Below are 21,949 nucleotides of genomic sequence, written 5' to 3' on the forward strand. Positions count from 1 at the left end.
TGGAGCCTATAACCTTTTCTAAAATAATTTATCTCGAAGATAGTTGAAGTAGTAGAGAATCTATTACATTACGTCCACTTCATCTCCACCATTAGGGCCAAAATGTTTATTAGTTATCACCAGACCACAGTTACATGTAGTTGCTGAGGGGTGACTGTCACCTAGAATACTGCCTCACAGATTGAAACAATGAGTGCTATCGCACATTACGAAATCCACTCACACCACGGACGTTTCGTAATCTCTTCTCCTATTTACATGCAATGTGCTACATTTGTTTACGCTCGGGGTCAACTTCGAGAGCCTGCCCCGATCATCGATCCTCGGCAGGGCTTACCACGTTGCCAGCGGTCTTCTAGACTTGCGACCTCCCTGTAGACAACAGCGACGGCCATGAGTGAACTCACAGAGGTCTCGGGATCATGCACTAGATCGTTAATATACAGTAGATTGTAAGCAGGCACTGCCGGGAAACGTTACGTTGTAAGAATACCAAAATAAGATTTGCATTCATTGTGGAGCAGAAACATCACGGACACTGCAAACCGCGGTTTTTCTTTTGTGTGTGTGTGTGTGTGTATGTGTGTGAGACACGAGCTCATCACACCGTAAGGAAAGTGTACAAGCGGGACAGAGGCGAAAGCAGAGACAATACTAGTGGCATATAGGGAACTCCGCTGATATTAGCGACACTGACAGAGTGTAAAATCTGATGCCCCGGCGGCTGGGAACGAGCGTCTCCGATATGGCGAAACTGGTCGGCTGTTCGCGACCTGCTACGGCGATCGTCTATGGAAACTGGTTGAAAGACGGTGAAAGCACAAGTAGGCGACAAGTTAATGGAAGTCCACACCTCGGAGGTCGGAGGTTCGCCTGCTCGGGGGGGGGGGGGGGGGGGGGCAGGGCATTCCGCGACCTGTGGCAGATCTGACAAAGGGTACGTTGCTGGTGGAGGCTGGTGTTTCAGCGCGCACCGTTCAGTTGACAGTGTTAAACACAGGTCTCCACAGCAGACGACTCCTAGTTGTCCTCAAGTTAAGCCAACAACATCGTGAGTTACGATTGCAATGGGCATCTGGTCATATTGAATGTGGGCGGTGGATCAGTGGAAACGTGTCGGCTGGTCGGATGAACCACGCTTCCCGTTACACTGGGACGACCGTCGTGGCCTGATCCGCCATCATTCAGAAGAGCGGCTGCTCGAAACAATCACGGCGCCGCAGACGCGAGGCGGTGGGGGCAGTGTCGTCATCCTGTGGCGGCAGTCAGCCGCCTGCGCTGTCCAGGCACCTGTTGCACTAATCGAAAGCACCGTGACAGCTGTGCACTGCGTGGACATCACTGCGGACAACCTGCACCCCTCCGTGGCAGATGTCCTTCCCGTGGGCAATGGCATCTTGCAGCAGGGCAATTGGCTGTGACGCCAGAATAGCCCTCACAGGTTTGAGGAGCGTGGCAATGAAATCGTGTTCGTTTCTCGGTCACCAAATTCGCCTCATCTTAACACGATGTAGCACATCTTCGTCGTTATCCCGCTCCGGCTCCAAGCGCGCAAACGCCCGGCCCGTGATTTGTTGGGACTGCTTGACCCGTGCTTAGACACCTGCTGAAACCTACCACGGACTTTGTCGTATACGTGGCACGCAGAATCTCAGCTACATTGCGTTACAAAAGTTGACCGGTATGCTGTTAAGCACGCTGTTAAGCGATTGGTATCGATAGCGTACGTTCATGTTTCACAGATTGTTAAATATCTTTTTTTAAATTTTCTTGTTGTACATCTGTTGATACCTGTTAAGCCTACCGCGGTTATCAGTTCAAATAAATGAAAATTGTACAGTTTCCTTACTTGGGGGGGGGGGGGGACTGGGGGGGTAGGACGTCAAATGGGCCGACTTAGAGCAGGAGAGGCGGCACAGGACATTTTAATTTCCACTGTCTATGCTTTAACGAATAAATTAATAAAACTTTGCGAGCATGACCAGGAAGGATCCAGGATCCACACTCATAGCAATGGAAGTTCAAAACCATAAAAAGAAATTTTCTTACATGTGAAATCTCATAATTTTTACTTACTATATGCTCCATTTGCCGCTTTTCTTCAGAGTAAGAGAGATTCTTCGATGAAATTTGCACGACATACAACACATACTTACAGGTGTATCAAAATCCAGAGTTTATTTATTTTATGAAAAAATGAATGAGCTGTTACATTTTAAAATTGTGTTTAGAAAAAACTAAAATTTTATAGTTAATTATCTCAATTTTTACCACAGTTTTTAATAGATTTGGAAAATTCTAAAGTTTCATACACCTGTAAGTACGGTTTGCATGCTGTGCTAAATTCATGGAAGAATATGAACTTCCACTGCTTTGAGTGTCTATGCTGAATCCTTCCTGGTCATGCTGACAAAGTTTTATGAATTTATTCGTAAAAGTATAGACAGTGGAAATTGAAATGTATATTTGTTTATTGACCTTCCCCGTCCTCTCCAGAACCGCTCTGTAACCCACTGCTCTCCTATTTGAGCGCTGTTTTCTTTCACGACGTTCGGCTCCTAAGGTCATACATAATAAGTGTGTTACCTTGTTAAATTGTGGACGATTTGTTACACACTATTTATTTTAGTATTCTGTCTTCTTTCGATGATGTTCATTGTCACTTTCCCTATTCATAGGTCTTATTCCATTTGCAGCTTTCTTTGACGGTTTTACGCATTATTTTTTAAAAATTAATCAGCATACACGAAGAAAGCAAGAAATAGTAACATACGTCATTAAAGTTTTGAAAGACTGTTGCTGTAGGAAGACTAGTTTATAAAAGTTAATGACAAGTGGTAAACAAGAAATTTATACCTAGAGTGCGGAGTTGAGACTTCTGAGAAGTCTCAAGTGATGAACGATTCCGAGTAAAAGTAAAGAAATACAAATAAAATGAGGAAAACGATAGGTTGGAAAACGAAGTAATGATGGCGACGGTGACAGTCAACATATGGAAGGTGAGGATGTGAAGTTTTCTCACAGCTGACGATTCCTTTTCTCGTTCGTAATTTCGCAAATGCTTGTTCTCGGTAGTTTGCTTGATCGTTTTTTAGTACTGGAATCCAAGTGTCCTCGCTGTCACGTTCCTTTTCGTGTACTTCGCATAACGCCGACTTACTCAGCTGTACAGTTTTGCACGCGAGTAACATTACACCGACTGCCTCGTTAGACGTGCGGTCTACCACAGTGCTTTCAAGGAGGGAAGGCGTGCCGGTCTCCGGCACGAATCCGCTCGGCGAATTAGTCTCGAGGTCCGGTCTGGTGGCCAGTCTCTGGATTGTTTTTTAGGCGGTTTTCCATGTGCCTCGGCGAATGCGGGCTGGTTCCCCACATTCCGTCCCAGTTACACTATGTCGGCGATTGCTGCGCAAACACTGTCTCCACGTTCGCGTACACCGTAATTACTCTACCACGCAAACATTTGGTGTTACTCTCGTCTGGTGTGAGACGTTCAGGAGGGGGCCCACAGCAGGTGAGGTGAGTGGACTTCTGTTGCCTGTTGTGGGGTTGTGAACCACTGAGGGCTACGGTGGGGACGAAGCCTCTCCGTCGTTTCTAGGTCCCCAGTTCCATACAATACAATACAATACAACATTACATTACACTTTAACGTACCGTCGTTGATATGCTGGTTAAACACGGGGCCGAGGCTCGAACTGGGATAGGTGGGGAAAAAACAATCGAGGAATTCGTCTTGGCGAGACTGCACAGGGATTTGAACCTCGACCTTCCCGGGACCCCGTGTGCTCCTCGGAGGACAGTTTCCCCCGTCTGGAACTACGCGCGAGGTGGTCCAGGAGGTAAGTGGGCGTATCGCATTTGGCTCCGTCACCGCGCTGCCAAGCGCTGAAAGTGACGCAGTTCGAGAGGCGCCGACGGCAGCTCATCTGCCCGCCGCCGTGATGAAGCGGTTCCCCGGCCCCGCCCACAGAGCGTGTTGCGTAACGGCGCGCCTGCGCACTCAGGGCCCACGTGGCCCACGTGCCCTGTGCGACGCAGCCGCCTTTTTTTTATACGAAGACGCTGGACGGTGGCGGGTCAGTGCGGCGCCGGCTGGCTGCTACGTTTTGGCTGCGCGCCCGCGGCGAGGCGAGTGCTGCTGCTGCTGCTGCTGCTGCTGCTGGTGGTGAGCGCCGGCGAGCGCGCGCGCGCTACTTGTCTTCATTTGTCTCGACCTCGCGTGCAGCTGCCAGCGGTGACGTCACTGCCAGCGTGTCGTGTCACTCGTTTCCGCATCTGCACTACCAGTAAACTCACACCCGAGTAATCATTAGCAATTCTTGTTACTCTGCCTGCTTTTCGCGTAGTTTTCGACAACACACTGGTTGAGAGGTTATGACAGTGATGCCAAACACTTTCGGAGTGCCTTTTCCGCGACTCCTGCACCGTCATCTTCTTCACATCGTCATCCGTTAGACATAAAATGCTACTTTGCTGCCACTGTTGATACGAAGAGGACTAGACCGGTGTTTTTACTTCTCGGCGTGACACTATGGGGGACGTAACACATGCCCGGGTAAGAAACGCCTGGAGACTGAAATCGCCCCAGCGAGTTCCAAAGCAAGCATCACTGGACTCAACATTCCCCTTAATTGGTTTTGGAAACAAAGGAAAACGTAAACACGGGTGGTCGCCCCTCCAGAATGCGAATTTGGCGCCTTCACCACTGCAAGCTGTGTTCACACGGAAACGCCAAGCAGCTCCTCCTCCTGAGACTCGTTTACGCTGACCGGGCAATTGCTATCTGATGAGCTGACGGATTTGTGAAGATAGTATTCTAACTCGCGTGTAGAAACCGGATGACTCAAAACTCACGCGCCCGTCGATCGTAAATGGTTTTCGAAAAGATATTTACGCCAGTTGACTGTATATAATGTGTTTATTTCACTACCTACATTTCGGCCTTGGGGCATTTTCAAGTGTTACTCATCATCGTCATCATCATCATCATCATTTAAGACTGATTATGCCTTTCAGCGTTCAGTCTGGAGCATAGCCCCCCTTATACAATTCCTCCATGATCCCCTGTTCAGTGCTAACATTGGTGCCTCTTCTGATGTTAAACCTATTACTTCAAAATCATTCTTAACCGAATCCAGGTACCTTCTCCTCGGTCTGCCCCGACTCCTCCTACCCTCTACTGCTGAACCCATGAGTCTCTTGGGTAACCTTGCTTCTCCCATGCGTGTAACATGACCCCACCATCTAAGCCTGTTTGCCCTGACTGCTACATCTATAGAGTTCATTCCCAGTTTTTCTTTGATTTCCTCATTGTGGACACCCTCCTGCCATTGTTCCCATCTACTAGTACCTGCAATCATCCTAGCTACTTTCATATCCGTAACCTCAACCTTGTTGATAAGGTAACCCGAATCCACCCAGCTTTCGCTCCCATACAACAAAGTTGGTCGAAAGATTGAACGGTGCACAGATAACTTAGTCTTCGTACTGACTTCCTTCTTGCAGAAGAGAGTAGATCGTAGCTGAGCGCTCACTGCATTAGCTTTGCTACACCTCGCTTCCAGCTCTTTCACTATGTTGCCATCCTGTGAGAATATGCATCCTAAGTACTTGAAACTGTCCACCTGTTCTAACTTTGTTCCTCCTATTTGGCACTCAATCCGTTTATATTTCTTTCCCACTGACATTACTTTCGTTTTGGAGATGCTAATCTTCATACCATAGTCCTTACATTTCTGATCTAGCTCTGAAATATTACTTTGCAAACTTTCAATCGAATCTGCCATCACAACTAATCATCCGCATATGCAACACTGCTTATTTTCTGTTCACATATCTTAATCTCACCCAGCCAGTCTGTTGTTTTCAATATATGATCCATAAATAATATAAACAACAGTGGAGACAGGTTGCAGCCTTGTCTTACCCCTGAAACTACTCTGAACCATGAACTCAACTTACCGTCAACTCTAACTGCTGCCTGACTATCCATGTAAAGAACTTTAATTGCTAGCAAAAGTTTGCCTCCTATTCCATAATCTCGTAGAACAGACAATAACTTCCTCCTAGGAACCCGGTCATATGCCTTTTCTAGATCTATAAAGCATGGATACAATTCCCTGTTCCACTCATAACACTTCTCCATTATTTGCCGCAAGCTAAAGATCTGGTCCTGACAACCTCTAAGAGGCCTAAACCCACACTGATTTTCATCCAATTGGTCCTCAACTAATACTCGCACTTTTCTTTCAACAATACCTGAGAAGATTTTACCCACAACGCTGATTAAAGAGATACCTCTGTAGTTGTTACAATCTTTTCTGTTTCCATATTTAAAGATTGGTGTGATTACCGCTTTTGTCCAGTCTGATGGAACCTGTCCCGACTCCCAGGCCATTTCAATTATCCTGTGTAGCCATTTAAGACTTGACATTCCACTGTATTTGATGAGTTCCGACTTAATTTCATCCACCCCAGCCGCTTTATTGCACTGCAATCTATTGACCATTTTCTCCACTTCCTCAAATGTGATCCTATTTCCATCATCATTCCTATCCCATTCTACCTCCAAATCTGAAACGTTACTGATCGCATTTTCACCTACATTGAGCAACTCTTCAAAATATTCCCTCCATCTGTCCAAGGCACCCACAGGATTCACCAGCAGTTTTCCTGACCTGTCCAAAATACTTGTCATTTCCTTCTTACCTCCCTTTCGAAGTCTGCTAATTACACTCCAGAATGGTTTTCCAGCGGCTTGACCCATAGTTTCCAACCTGTTTCCAAAGTCTTCCCAAGATTTCTTCTTGGATGCTGCAATTATCTGTTTGGCTTTATTTCTTTCTTCAACATAACTTTCCCTGTCTACCAGGGTTCTAGTATGTAGCCATTTTTGATACGCCTTCTTTTTCCTTTTACAGGCTGCCTTGACTGTATCATTCCACCAAGCTGTTTGCTTCATCCTTCTTTTACACACTACTGTTCCAAGACATTCTTTAGCCACTTCTAGTACTGTGTCCCTGTACCTTGTAATTGTTGCCCTGGTACTTTAAATATGATGCTGGCAACAATCAAGTGTTACTATGTGAAAAAAATGTAGTGAAGCTCTGATTTAAATCAGATGTCGAAAACACAAATGTAAACTTCATTTAGCTGTAGTTAAACGTTAAAAATTATTGCCCACATTAACTGATGATTATAAACAGACAAATGAAGCTTACACTTACGTTTCGATCGTGTAATTTACATAACAGCTTCACAACATTCTTCGACGATGTATTTCACACAAGTCGGACGGTTTTTTTTTTACGTTGTAACAATTGGAAGCGGCCTTGCCGCAGCGATACCACCGGTTCCTGTCAGATCACCCAAGTTAAGCGCGGACGGGCTGGGCTAGCACTTGGATGGGTGGCCGTCCGATCTGCCGAGCGCTGTTGGCAAGCGGGGTGCACTCAGCCCCTGTGCGACAAATTGAGGAGCCACTTGACTGAGAACTAGCGGCTCCGGTGTCGTAAACTGATATATGGCGGGCAGAGCGGTGTGTTGACTACGTGCCCCTCCACAATCGTATCCAGTCACGCCTATGCGCTGAGGACCACACGGCGGTCGGTCGGTACCGTTAGGGTCTTATGAGACCTCTTCGGGCGGAGTTTAGTTTTAGTTTAAGAACACCGTAAAATGGCGGATGGTCGAAATCTAGATACTGAAATAATCACATTATACACAGTTAAATGGCGGGTATGTCATTTCGGAAACTTCACATAATGGTGGCGCCAGAGAAAGAAAAAGAATCATTGGACAAAAATGATACAATCATCACGTCTTTTTAGTGGCACCAGAAACCTTGCTGGGGGTCAGAATAGCGTCATGCATTGAACATATTTTTCTCATTTATTCATTCTCCCGCAGATTCGATAATATTCGCAGTTGAGGTCCTGGATGAAAAAGGCAAAGCTAACAGAACAATTTCAAAAATCTCCGATTCAATTAATGAACTGCAGGAATACATGTATACTTTGGTACCTGAGACGACCGCTAAATCCTCTGGGCAGAACAGGTGATTAGGATTGTGCAAAGGGCCGAATAAGGTGTCGGTCAGGTTCAACTTAAAAATGAAATTTATTGTACTTTAATAACATATTTACAAGCAAAGCGGCACATAGCCGAACCTTTACAACTACGAGTTTCAAACTCCAATTCTTTCACGGCTGAAGGCCTCCAAACAAGAAATCTTAAAAGCAAATGCAGTTATTGCAAATTATATATATATATATATATATATATATATATATATATCACAGCTAGGCTGAAAGCCTCAAGGCAAAAATGGATAGAGGAACGTAAACAAGATGCAATACAAACGGCTGAAGGCCCACAAGGGGAGGATGCCGGCAAGTGGCGCGGTGGCTTGTTGTGGCGTCCGCGCGAACTACGGGACTATACGCGCGAACGGCCTTTACTTAAATAACAACCCTCGTATTTCAGGTGTGTGATGTAAATAGTGTAAATAGTGTGCCGTTAATCGCTTGAGCATTGGGGTGCTATTGGCGTTGCGACAGTCATGGAAGTCGCATGCGGAGTCCAGCTCGGTCGAACATCTGCAGGTCATTCGCTGAGCGCGACGCAGTGTAAGGCCGCTGGCAGCTTCGTGAAATGTTCAGGCCTCTGTTGTTGGTAGACTATTCCAACAACGCCCAATCAGAGGCTTGGCACCCAGAGGGGTCAGTCAAATACTTCGACAGGCTAAGACAAACGTCAGTGTTCGACAGTTCTTCGAAGTAATGAGTGCACAACTTCATCCCAGTTTGAGTTCCCATTGATGCAGATTCCACGAGACTCACGCGATCGCTCCCCATGCTCGACAGGCCTTTATCTTGCAGAGTGAGGGCAGCCACGCTTTGGTCTGGAGTGAGGCGAAACTCCATTATCTTCCCTCAAAAAGTGATGTTTCGGAAAAAGCAATCGCCGTGAGAGAGATGGTTTGCATTTTGGTGAATGTACAGACCACCATTCGCACCTGGGTGGCATTTATTTATCTGCGACAACTTTGATCCATTGTTCCAAGTCCGTATGATGGCGCAGTACGTAGTGATTTCATACCCACTAGCGAACGGTTGCGCAGGTGTGGTAGCCGGCCCAGTCTCTCGGCGTCAGTCGCAAAGTTCGTGCTTAGAGTCCATTTGAGGACGCGTGTTCACACTCTCAGTACTCTTCCTCAGACAAACTTCGCGCTGACACCCAAAGCACCAGCTGTCAGGCACTCAGATCGGTACCAAATGTTGTGTGTCGGCAGGGTATCGAGCGAAACCCCGATTTAGTTCGTGCTGTGTGCTGTCGTCCAGCGGAACGGGCGTAAAAGTTGATTAAAAGTTACACCAAAACTACGGAGCACAGGAAAAGGGTACCTGTGAGTAATTACGTTGTAGATCTCCCGTGGGTGAGGTGGTGTAGTGTGACGTCGTCGCACCAAACATTCCGCATTTAAATCGCACTGATGATATTTTTGTTTAACTGCGGTGCGGTCTTGTCATCCGTCCTCCACTCGTCCCAAGACGTTCGAGAGCCAGCCATCTGCTGGAAAGGTGATGCTCACCCTGGTCTTTGGTTATTGGAGCCCACTGCTAATTCATTTGAAGGAACTCGATGCGTCCGTCAATGAGGAACGGTACTGCGCAGCACGGGAGGAATTAAGGTGAAGAGTCTGGGATATCTGCGACAGGAGGCACTAGTGGCCCATACCGTAGATGTCGCAACACAGAAGTTACGCCAAGGGACTGGAATAGTCCTGATCTCTCCACATACGATTATCACACCTTCAGTCCTTTGAAAAAGACGTTGAAGGGTAGATGGGTCCGGTCGGGGGTTAGCAGCAGGTAGTTATGGAGTTTCCCACGCAGCACGATACAGTGTTTTACCAAATGGGTATCTTCAACCTTGTGCGTCGGGTGGATCATTGCCTCAGTGTTCACGGCGATTGTCTTTAACTGATATACGCATTCTGCAATTTACAGCCTGAAGCGTTTTGATGTCCCCTTCGTAAACGCCCGGTTTGTGCTCACCGCTGTCTTTCGATTCTGTTTTCAGAGAAGGTCTCGATCAGTCCGGTGCAGACGCCTCCGTTGCTCGCTGCCGTGATGCGCCCTCTGCGTACGTCGACGTGGACGTGCCTGGCAGCCGCGTCGCTCGCGATGCTGGCGGGCGGCGCCTCGGGCGCCAACATTCTGGGCGTCTTCTGGTTCGTGGCGCCCAGCCACTTCACCATGTTCGGCCGGCTGTTCCGCGAGCTGGCGGCGCGCGGCCACAACGTCACCGTGCTCAGCCACTTCCCGCTCAAGGACCCCCTCCCCAACTACACCGACATCAACATTGCCGGCAGTATGCTCACCTACGCTGACAACGTAAGGATAAAGCACCTCCAAGCTACACTGATGAGCCAGAACATTATGATCACCTGCCTAATAGCTCGTTTGTCCGGCTTGGGAATGAAACACACCACACACTCTGCGTACCGAGTCTCCGACAGTTCGTTGGTACACTTGTGGAGATATGTGTCAGTAGATGTCTAGGCACAGATCACGTAATTCGCGTGAATAACGGGCCGTTGCTGTGCGCACGCGGTGATGGCGCCCGATAGCGACCCTGATGGCTTCTGTAGCATTCATATCAGGCGAATTTGGTTGGCGAGACATCAGACCAGTGTAGCACGGTTCTGACTCGGAGACAGGTGATATCGCCGTCTGTGAAGGCATCTAGCAGGAAGGGATGCAGGTGGTTCACAGCTGTCAGCGCGTCTTCAATCACTACCACAGGTCCCATGCAAGGGCAGCGGAACGCCCCCCATAACGTAATGCTGCTCCCACCAGCCTGTGACCGAGCGCGTGGTGCACTGTACGTTTAGAGCCGCCGTTTACTTCGACGGCGGCATGTGTGGAGACGACCGTCCACCTAGTGCAGCAAAAATGTGATTCACTCGAAGAGCCGACACGTTTCCGTTACTCGGAAGTCGAATCCCGATGGGCCCGCGCCTACTGTGATCATAATCGACGGTGTCGTTGGGTCAACGTGTGAACAGGTAGGGGTGCTCAGCTGTAGACCTCAGTGATGAGCGATGTACGATGATGAACGTGCGCTCCAAAACACTCGTGCGTGCACCGCCATTGTGCTCTTTCGGCAGGGATACCACAGGCCACCATCTATCTTACTTTACAGAGCAGGTATCCTCCAAACCCCACGTTCTGTGAAGAGTCGCGAACATCCAATCATTTAGCGCCTAGCAGTAGTTCCACTGTCCTTCTGCCTCTCTCCGCAGATGCTCACGACAGTAGCACGAGCATTCGACCACTTCGCCGTTTTCTAGATACTCGTTCACAGGCTCTGGTTAGTAATGATCTGCCCATTGTGAAAGTCGCTTATCTCAATGGATCTCTCCATTTGCGGCCCATATCTTAGCTAGGGTGATCCCCCATGCGCCTCTACTCAGGTTACGTACTTTTAGTACCGCGTCACGTGCCCACAACATCACCACGCAGCATCCAAGGTCGCGGTGGGCAGTAGTCATGATGTTCTGGCTCATCAGTGTACTCTCGTATCATTGTTGCTGTTTACACTAATTCTAGTTTTATGGTCCCTGTTTCAAAAGTTACTAACGTCTGCGCGCAACTGAAAATTTTATTACTGTTCATTTTAGCTGATCTGACTGCTATTTCTAAGACATCTCACTACTTTTCTGAACTGTACTTAGTTGCACATTAAACTTAATTATCGCTAATGCGTCGAGCAAACCGTTTATCTGAACCCAAATTATTATAAAACGTCGTTCTCTTCATTTGGAGAAATGTGTTGTAAAATAATTAGTGGTTCCTTGGTTAGCTTTCTGTAATTCCGCGTGGTGCCATGTTGCGTCGTTCCTGTCTGTGCTGGAATTGTTTCTCGGAGGATTTGGTTAAAAGACGTAAGAAATATTTTCATTTAATTCGTTTATCATGTTTCTCATTTCCTTTTAGTTATGATACCAACTATTCCTCTGATACATTATTACCTGAATTCACCAGGTTTCGTTTCACTTATTCAGAAATAATCTTGTTCACAATATTAGAATGTCATTCCACTCATCATTTCCTTACACACTCTTAACCAGTGAATCGTGCTTAGTCCGCGTCTCCTCCTACATCTGCGCACCTCTGGAGTCTGCGAGCGCCTCCAGACGCCTTCCACTCCTTGCCTTCTGCTCCGTTGTTGTTGCCTACAAACACAAGATGTAGCCTCTTGATTTGCCGAGTGTTATGAGACGCATTTTCTCTTGTGTTTCGCTCATGCTTGCCACGCATAGGATTTCATACCACTGTACCTTCAGTGTTTATTGTTAGCACTTGACATACTTAGATTGGTGCAATATCATATCTAAACATGCCTGCCATGAGGTTTTTCAGGTCAGGTTTGTTGTATGTAACGAGACGTCACAGTTTAACAAAGATATTGACCCATTACACAATGCTTATTGGAGTCCTAAATTTATCACGTTTCTCTGTTCACTTATTGGGTATACTAGTAACAAGTAACAGGAACGCTCCTGAGAGCAGCTGCACTGTGTTAAGTCGAATTTTCAACTATAATACAGATGTCAAGAGGAACGAAGGCGGGGAGGGGCAAAATGACCATACTCTTTCCTAGCCAACTCATAACCAGTAATGGTACCCAGTCACACACCAATGTAAACGGTTCAGTCCATAAGAAAAACAAAAAATCTGACTGCCAGTGGGTCATCGTAGGCAAACTATATGAACAGCTTCTCAGAATATAGGAAACTCGTTTTAGCTTTTCGTGTCACCATATTCTTTGGCCATTTGTCACCCAAGATTTTGTTTAGCACAGCCACCCCCACGTGACAGTCTCTCCCTAAGGGCACCACATATGTGAGTCCCCTCCCCTCCCCCTCTCCTCCTCACACAGTGATATGCTTCATACGGCCATTGTCAACGTCTACGTTCAGCATGAGTATTTACTAGACTAGGATATAACAGCCCTCTCGCTATAACTAACATCTAGGGCTAGAGAGGTGTCTTTCTTGCCTGCAAAACGTGTTGATGTACATGGTAGACCAGCCTTTGGTCCCAGAGTCATAGGGTGAGAACAGCTTCGGTGATGTGTGCTTTATTTATGGGGGAGTGGGAGAGGGGCAGCACAGGCAGTGTGTTGCCGAGGTGTTCAGTAGTGGTGACCTACCTTTTGCCATCTCCGGGTCGTAAGGTAGCGTGGATGTCAATGAATGGTCACGTGCACACGTTTGTCTAGCCTAGGGAGTAAATCCAGAGATGGAGGTCGTGGAGCGCCGTGAGGGTTTGGCACGACTGTAGAATGGCAGGCAGCTGCTACTGTGCAGGGCGATCACGCAGCAAGAGACCATAAGGTTGTGCAGGAGGAGGAGAAGGACGCAGTGAAGGCGGATGGCGCCTAGGTTGGTGCAGGGTATCCACAGGACTGGTACTGAGCGCATCTGGTTACAGTGATGGACCACTCAACTCCGACCAGCTGCGGATTCGAATAATTGCACCCCAGTGTTGCCTTTTACCCAACCCAGTCTGCAGCCAAATGTGCAGGTCTAGTAATGGATCTGGTACAGCAGAATGTACTAGGGCCTGGGTTTCGGCTCTGGACCCACTGAGGCAGGTACACCAGAATGTCCTAGGGCCCGGCCGTCCAGCTCTGAGCTCAATTGACCAGGTATAGCTGGTCCAGCTGCAAACGGTGTCTATGAGCACACAGGAGTTGCGCCAAGCTGCAGATGTTGATGGTGCTGAGTTGGTAACTCTTGAGGAAGGTCATCATCGTTTTAATCATGTGATTTGTCAATAGCCAGACCAGTTGCCTGGTCTTTGAGCTGGATGCTGGTTGTGAGGCAGTGCCCTTGTGTAACACTTCATCAATCTGACAAAAGGTCTGTATGGCAAGTGTCTTCTCTAGGACCAAGATCATGACATGGCTATTCGTTGATGTCAGTGAGGTGACAAAGAAGAGATTGGAGGCTGTGCTAACCATCAGCAGGCACACTGCGCAGTTAGTTTGCCATCATAATCAAACGGCATCTGCCCTGATGGATGTTCTGATTCGACCGCGAGGATAAACGCTATGGTGGGGCTGCTGATTCTGAAGGCACATTCAACATGCATGGACAATCACCTTGTCGATGCTTAAATGCCATCATATACTTCATACCTACTGTGACATCCTGGGTGGAATCATAACATTCTGCTATTTCGTTTGAAGCATGAAGACGCGTGACATTCAGAAAGCGGAGTGAGAAACAGATGTGATGAGCTGGGTGTAACTCTGGCCGCCTACGATGAACCGAAAGCAACACCTAGTCAAACAATGTGCCTCGCCCCATGGACTATGTTACTCTGTGAGCCGTGATGGAAAACTCGAGTCGTGCTAGCTGCACATGGTCGCCTGGTGAAAGCAATGTGTCCCTTTGGGTGGCGAATTCTTTGGCTAGCCCAATGAGTAATCGGGCATGCTCGCTAGTAAGACTATAATACATTTCATTTACATTTACATCTACTTCCATATTCTGCAAACTTCTGTGAAGTGCGTAACGGAGATTTGTTCCCATTGTACCACGACTCCATTTGAGTAGAGATCGCGAGAATAATGACAGCTAAAAAGCCTCAGTAAGTATTGATATTTTCCTAATACTGTCTTCGCAATCCTTACTGGAGCGATACAGTAAGCTGCTATATATTCATAGATCCGTCACTTAATATTGTCACTTGAAACTTTGTAAATAAACTTCTGAAGGATGGTTGATGCTCGTCTTCAGACTTTTGGCAGTTCTAGTTTCTTCAGTGTTTATGTCACGCGATAGTTCAAATAAACCTGTCATCGCTCCAGTTGCCTTTCTTTGTATGATTTCAGTATCCCATGTTAGAGTATATAAAATGTAGACTGGCAATGGAAAGGAAAGCGTTTCTGAAGAAGAGAAATTTGTTAACATCGAGTATAGATTTAAGTGTCAGGAAGTCGTTTCTGAAAGTATTTGTATGGAGTGTAGCCATGTATGGAAGTGAAACATGGACGATAAATAGTTTAGACAAGAAGACAATAGAAGCTTTCGAAATGTGGTGCTACAGAAGAATGCTGAAGATTAGATGGGTAGATCACATAACTAATGAGGAGGTATTGAATAGAATTGGGGAGAAGAGGAGTTTGTGGCACAACTTGACAAGAAGAAGGGATCGGCCGGTAGGACATGTTCTGAGGCATCAAGGGATCAACAATTTAGTATTGGAGGGCTGCATGGAGGGTATAAATCGTAGAGGGAGACCAAGAGATGAATACACTAAGCAGATTCAGAAGGATGTAGGCTGCAGTAGGTACTGGGAGATGGAGAAGCTTGCACAGGATAGAGTAGCATGGAGAAGTACATCAAACCAGTCTTAGGACTGAAGACAACAACAACAACAACAACAACAACAACATGTTAGTCCGTTTCGTATTTCCTCACACTGGAGCAATATTCGACGACAGGTCGCATGAACTTTTTGTAAGCAATCTCCTTTTTAGACTAACTTGGACCCAAACAACCTCTTACACAGCTTCGATTTCTATCTATGTGGATCCACCTTTTACATTTGCCGTTAGCATACAAATTTTATGTACACTTATATTTACTCTAGCGTTCTGTACTTAATACAGGCATGTTCATTAAAAAAACAGAACACCTTGAAAGGGTAGAAATAGGACGTTCCTATTCAAATGGTTGAAATGGCTCTGAGCACTATGGGACTTAACATCTGAGGTCATCAGTCCCCTAGAACTTAGAACTAGTTAAAACTAACTAACCTAAGGACATCACACACATCTATGCCCGAGGAAGGATTCGAACCTGCGACCGTAGCAGTCGTGCGGTTCCAGACTGTAGCGCCTAGAACCGCTCGGCCACCCCTGCCGGCGGACGTTCCTATTCAAAGGACATGTAAATTAGTATATTCTTCAGAAATGATTAGCATTTGAACCATGTCGGCTCGAGGGTTCAAGATGAACATCGATATCGCGGCGCAACACTACCAACCGGTAAAATGTGCCTGCGGCTCTCGTTGTCGCTATAAATCGAAGGTAATGGATGAGTGTGACTTGAGCAGACGTCCGGGATGCCTCGCAGACGTATGCGTGAACCCTACCGTCAAATGAGTCAGTTTGAAAGAAGGTGAATTATTGGCGTGAGAGGATGTGATGCATCCATCCGGGAAATTGCTGCTCGGGAGGCGAAGTGTTTCGTCACTGCAATGGGTGTGTGCAGAATGGTTCATGGGAGGCCGTAGAACACGATGACATGGGTCACGTCGCACTATTCAGACCACCCCTCCCAGGAAGACCGGCACAGTATTGCAGGACATGTGTGCGTCCTCCTCAGCTATAACGCAACCGTGGAACAGTGTAGCACATCGTAAACTACCAGGGGTGACAGTCCGTCGCCGTTTATTACGGCTTGGGTTAGGTTCGTATCGTCCACTTCTCCACCTACCTTTGACGAATCAGGCACTGGTGTATGGAACAACATCACTGGGGACAGACATGGCTTCAGACAGGTTCTGTTTGTTTGAAAGCGATGGCCACATTTTGGTTCGTCGCAGACACGGGGAGCGAGATCACGGTGATTGCATTCGCACAAGATATACAGTGCCAACTCACGACCTTATGGTGTTGGGTGTTATTGCGTACAACCACAAATCACAGCTGGTGCGTGTGACCAATGTGATCTACGTGAATGACATTCTTTGGCTCGTAGCCATACCCTTTCTGCACCATAGCTCAGACGCCATTTTTCAGAAAGACAATGCACGGCCACATTTCGCTGTAAGAGCACATGCCTTCTTGGTGTCAAGTGGTGTCAGCCTCTTATCCTTGCCCGCCACATCACGTGACTTGACGCCAGTCGAAAATGTGTGGGACATGGTGAAGTGATGGGTGCAGTGCTATGACCTAATACCAACCACCACAGATGAACTTTGGAACCAGGTGAACGCAGCTTGGATGGATAAACCACAGGACGCCATTCGCGCCTTATAAGCATCGATGCCATCATGCATGGAACAAATTATCAGGGTCCATGGCGGACCCAACGCCTCCTAGACATCAGGACACATGCTGAACGGAGGTGACTGAAATGCTAATAATTTCTGCAGAACATATTAATGCACGTGTCCTGTGAATATGAACATCCTATCTCTAGTCATTCAAAGCGTTCTGTTTTTTTTTCTGAACTTGAGTCTATTACATAAGATTCACCAACATTTTGGCAGTGCATGAGATTCTGGCACTTCGTTGCAATTGCTTCGGCAGTTAATCTACGGCACTGCATCAGCCCCATGAGTGAGGCTGAAAAGAGGTTGGGGAGAGTTCCTGCAGATATCATTGTCTTACTAGGATGTAGAGTCCCTTAATCTCAAATTATTCTTGTCTGCACCCCACATAGCATAACTTACACACACAAAGCACTGTCTTTGGCCACTAAGGATGCAGTTCAATTTATGTACATAAAATGTATACATTCAAGTTAGTTAGCATTACTACCCTTGTAAACCTAAAGGCAATAGGTGGAGATAAAAAAGCGTGTATACGAGGAAATTTAAAACGTAAGTGTATGGAATGAGTTGAATCTGGGAGTGTGACGTTCATAACCCACTTTCGTGCCTTCCGTGTTTGTTATTTGCGAACAATGATGATTGGGGTGCAGTGGGACTGAAAGATCTAGAGCATATTAACATAGCGTAATTCATAATCATATGAACAACATTCCATTAGATAAAGCTAATATCGCAACAGTATTAAGTCACACCTATCACGACGTCAAAACTTTCCCTAATGCACTAAAATCAACTATATTCTTTATACGTTTATAATTTCCGCTAGTCTTTTATTAATATGCCTTTTCCCCACGGCTTCACCTGCGTACATGTTCGACACATGTATTGCACACACCTCTCCTCTCCCTCTCTTGATCCATCTTCTCCCCACCCCTTTTTCCCAACTCCTGTTCCACCTCACTCTGATCATCTTCTCCGTCCCCCAGTGTCTGACCACACCCTTCTCCTGCCTCTGCCCACCGGTACATTGCTCTTTCCTCTCGCTACCTCCACCCCACCGCTGCCCATCTTCTCCTCACCCCCTCGTCGTCCATCTTTTCCTTCCCAGCTCTTGGCAACTCCTTCTCCTTCTCTCTCCCCATCTCCTTCTCTTGCCCTCACTGTCTGTCTCCTCCTCCCCAGATATCTTTGTGACCTTCTCCTTCCCCTTCTCAGTGTTCATTTCCTCTTGCCCCCTCGCCCTATCAGTCTCTTCCTACCCCCCTTTCCCTACATCTTGTCCTCTCCACCTCATCTTATCCATCTCCTTCTGCTCCCCTGTCCCTATTCATCTCCTCATCTCCCTCTCTCAGTCCATCACTCCTCCTCCCTCCTCTTTCTGCCCATCCCTCCAGCCCCCTCTCCTTTCCCATCCCCTACTCTATCAATATCAACCTTCCTCCAGCTGCACTCCTCCACATGTGCAGCTGCAAAGCTACAGGTCGATAAAGCAGGCTGATACTACTTCCAAATCCCGACTGGCATGCAGGGTATCCACTGCCAGGGGGCTTGAAAACCATTTTTGGTCCTGATATGTAGGCTGCCACACAAAGCAGGTCGATAATGCATGCCAATACTACTCTAGCTCAGCATGCTTTTCATGCAAGGCAGCCTTCACACCTCAGGTTGCAGAATCGTTTTGTGCCCCAGACACATAGGCTATCTCACGAAGCAGATTGATAGAGAAGACCAACACTATTCCCCAACATCATATCTGCTGTGCAAGGCAGCCTGTATGTCAGGAATTGGAAAAAGATGTTTTTGCCCATCTCTCCAGTACTTTTGAAGATAGGAGGTTATAAAAATAAGAGTTCTGATACTTGTGAGGCCTGCTGTATTTGTGCCAAATTTGGATGAAATTGATTTGGCAGTTGGAAGGGGGGGATAGAGATTCAAGATATACAGAGATACACGATATATATATATATATATATATATATATATATATATATATATATATATATATGTGTGTGTGTGTGTGTGTGTGTGTGTGTGTGTGTTTACATCTTTCACTCTCCCTGTGCCCTATTCATCGCTGTTCCTGAATAACAAACATGAAAAGCAAAAAAGTGAATTGTGAACATCATCTACATCTACATCTACATGATTGCTCTGCTATTCACAATAAAGTGCCTGTAAGAGGGTTCAATGAGCCACCTTCAAGCTGTCTCCCTACCGTTCCACTCTCGAACGGCACGCGGGAAAAACGGGCACTTAAATTTTTCTGTGCGAGCCCTCATTTCTCTTATTTTATCGTAATGATTATTTCTCCCTATGTAGGTGGGTGCCAACAGAATATTTTCGCAATCGGAGGAGAAAACTGGTGACTGAAATTTCATGAGAAGATCCCGTCGCAACGAAAAACGCCTTTGCTTTAATGATTGCCACAATAATTCACGTATCATGTCTGTGACACTATCTTCCCTATTTCGCGATAATACAAAACGAGCTGCCCTTCTTTGTACTTTTTCGATGTCATCCGTCAGTCCCATATGATGCGAATCACACACCGTACAGCAATACTCCAGAATAGGGCGGACTAGCGTGGGGTAAGGTCTCTTTAGTAGACCTGTTGTACCTTCTAAGTGTTCTGCCAATGAATCGCAGTCTTTGGTATTATCTATGTGATCGTTCTAATTTACGTTATTTGTAGTTGTAATCCCTAAGTATTTCGTTGAATTTACAGCCTTCATATTTGTATGACTTATCGCGTAATCGAAATTTAGCTGATTTCTTTTAGTAGGCCTACTCATGTGAATAACTTCACACTTTAACTTATTCAGGGTAATTGCCACTTTTCGCACCATACAGATATCTATTCTAAATCTATGTGTCAATAAATGGTTTTCTTCGAGGTACTTCATAATGTTCGAATACAGTATATGTTCCAAAACCCTACTGGAAATCGACGTTAGTGATATAGGCCTGTAATTCAGCGGATTACTACTACTTCCCTTTTTGGGTATTGGTGTTACTTGAGCAATTTTCCAGTCTTTAGGTATGGATCTTTCTGTGAACGAGTGGTTGTATATAACTGCTAAATATGGAGCTATTTTATCAGCATACTCTGAGAGAAACCTGACTGGTATACAATCTTGACCGGAGGCCTTGCCTTTATTAAGTAACTTAAGCTGCTTCGTTACTCCGAGGATATCTACTTCTATGTTCCTCATCTTGTCAGTTGTTCTTGATTGGAATTCAGGAATATTTACTTCGTCTTCTTTGGTGAAGGAGTTTCGGAAAACCATATTTAATAACTCTGCTTTACTGGCACTGTCATCAGTGACTTTATATTCACAGATCCAACTCTTTTCATGCACTTTCATACTAAATTTCCACATATACTCTTTTTTCACCACTACTTGCCTTACAAGGTTAGTAACAGTAACGAAATTGAATATATTAATTATAAGTGTATTAACTGAAGTGTTAGAATTTATTTAAATTTATAATTAAAAGTTTAAAATTGTGAGGAATAAAATAAATCGCAGAAAAAGAAAGCAGCAGTGATAATTGAATCTCACCTGACAAACTGCCAGTTGTTGCATTAAGCCAATGGTTTACAGCGCCGATACATCGAGTGTTGCTCCAAAATCCCTCATATTCTAGTTGTAAATCCTTAGAGAGTGTTTTAAGTTTTGCTATAGCCCACTCATTCTAAGTACTCTAGGAACTTGAAAGTGACATCTACCTGTTTCTACTCACATAGTGTGAGCCAAATCGGTGAGGCCTGTGCTATGCCTTCCCCTTGTTAGATTTAAATCTCGATTGTATCTACCTAATCCTTTAACTTTCTCCTCCAAAGATGTACTGCAAAAGGGTCTCTTTAGCAGGCCATCTGTTGCTTGCACAATAATTTACACGCACACTGAAAGAAAAATACTGCCCTGGTGCTGTGAGCAACGTAGCATCCTCAGTGCCGGCTGGGACGACGTCACATCAGAACATGCACAGTCAGAAACAGACACTTCCGTCCCTTCTTGGCAAACCATCATTTCGACACTCGAGAGTTACTGTTGAAAGAACGCTAGAAAACATGTTTTCCTCCATTTTATTTACATATCGGCATGCATTTGAAGAGAAATGGTGTAATTTTAACGCTATTTCTTTGTGATACTGTTTGCTGTAGTGCATTAGCATATGAACACGAGCACCACTTCATATCAGGTACTTTGTCGTTATTATGAAACACAGAAGCACACTAAGACGTTGAAAGCGTTCAGAGTTTTTATTGTTTTGATAATCACTATGATTCATACTTAACCCACATCATTTACGTTTCAAGTCTGACTGGAAGTCGCTTTCTCTCTTCCTCAGATTATGCGATATTGTCGTTTGCTTCAGTGTGAAGGTGCTTCACGGTCAGTTGTGGCATATATGTGCGGAAAACCGTTCAAAAGCGGAAGAAACAGATTGTAGTAAATGCTGTACAAGTAGTAAAAGCTTTAAGGCAAAAATGCGTCACCAGCAATACAGCAGACTGAAAACAACAGTTCAGTTTATTTACTTTTCTCTGTCATATAATTTGAGCAGAAAGAAAAACAGATCAGGGGAAAAGGTAATTAGTACACCAAGCAGAAGCAACAGTGATTTTTGTGGACGGTGTTCAGTGGAATATCAAATTAAAAAACCTGGTTATTATGAGGAAAACATTAATTTGGAACCCTCGTTCTGTCGAAACTGGAGGTGTCCAGTGTTATAATTTAGGCAGCCCATAGTACGGTAACGTCCAGGCCACGAGCAATGTAGAGAAGGCAACACGTAATAAAGCGGTGGTTAGAAAAGGCGACGAGTGTCGATTCTATTGCATCTAAGCTCGTAATGCC

At 45.8% G+C, this 21,949-nt stretch overlaps 1 protein-coding gene across 3 annotated transcripts in view; it reads left to right on the forward strand.

Moving 5' to 3' along the window:
* The first annotated feature begins 4,096 nt into the window (after positions 1 to 4,096).
* LOC126191491 (UDP-glycosyltransferase UGT5-like) overlaps positions 4,097 to 21,949 on the forward strand; it is a 152,777-nt gene continuing 134,924 nt past the window's right edge. For 2 of the 3 annotated variants that reach the window (XM_049932380.1, XM_049932382.1), the window contains exons 1-2: positions 4,097 to 4,165; positions 10,087 to 10,400. In XM_049932380.1, the coding sequence (XP_049788337.1) occupies positions 10,137 to 10,400 (264 nt within the window). In that variant the 5' untranslated portion in view covers positions 4,097 to 4,165; positions 10,087 to 10,136. Of the gene's footprint in view, positions 4,169 to 10,086; positions 10,401 to 21,949 lie in introns of all 3 variants that reach the window. The other variant, XM_049932381.1, reaches the window with a different exon arrangement.

Source organism: Schistocerca cancellata, chromosome 6 (genome assembly GCF_023864275.1).
Source record: "Schistocerca cancellata isolate TAMUIC-IGC-003103 chromosome 6, iqSchCanc2.1, whole genome shotgun sequence".
Classification (NCBI taxonomy): Eukaryota; Metazoa; Arthropoda; class Insecta; order Orthoptera; family Acrididae; genus Schistocerca; species Schistocerca cancellata.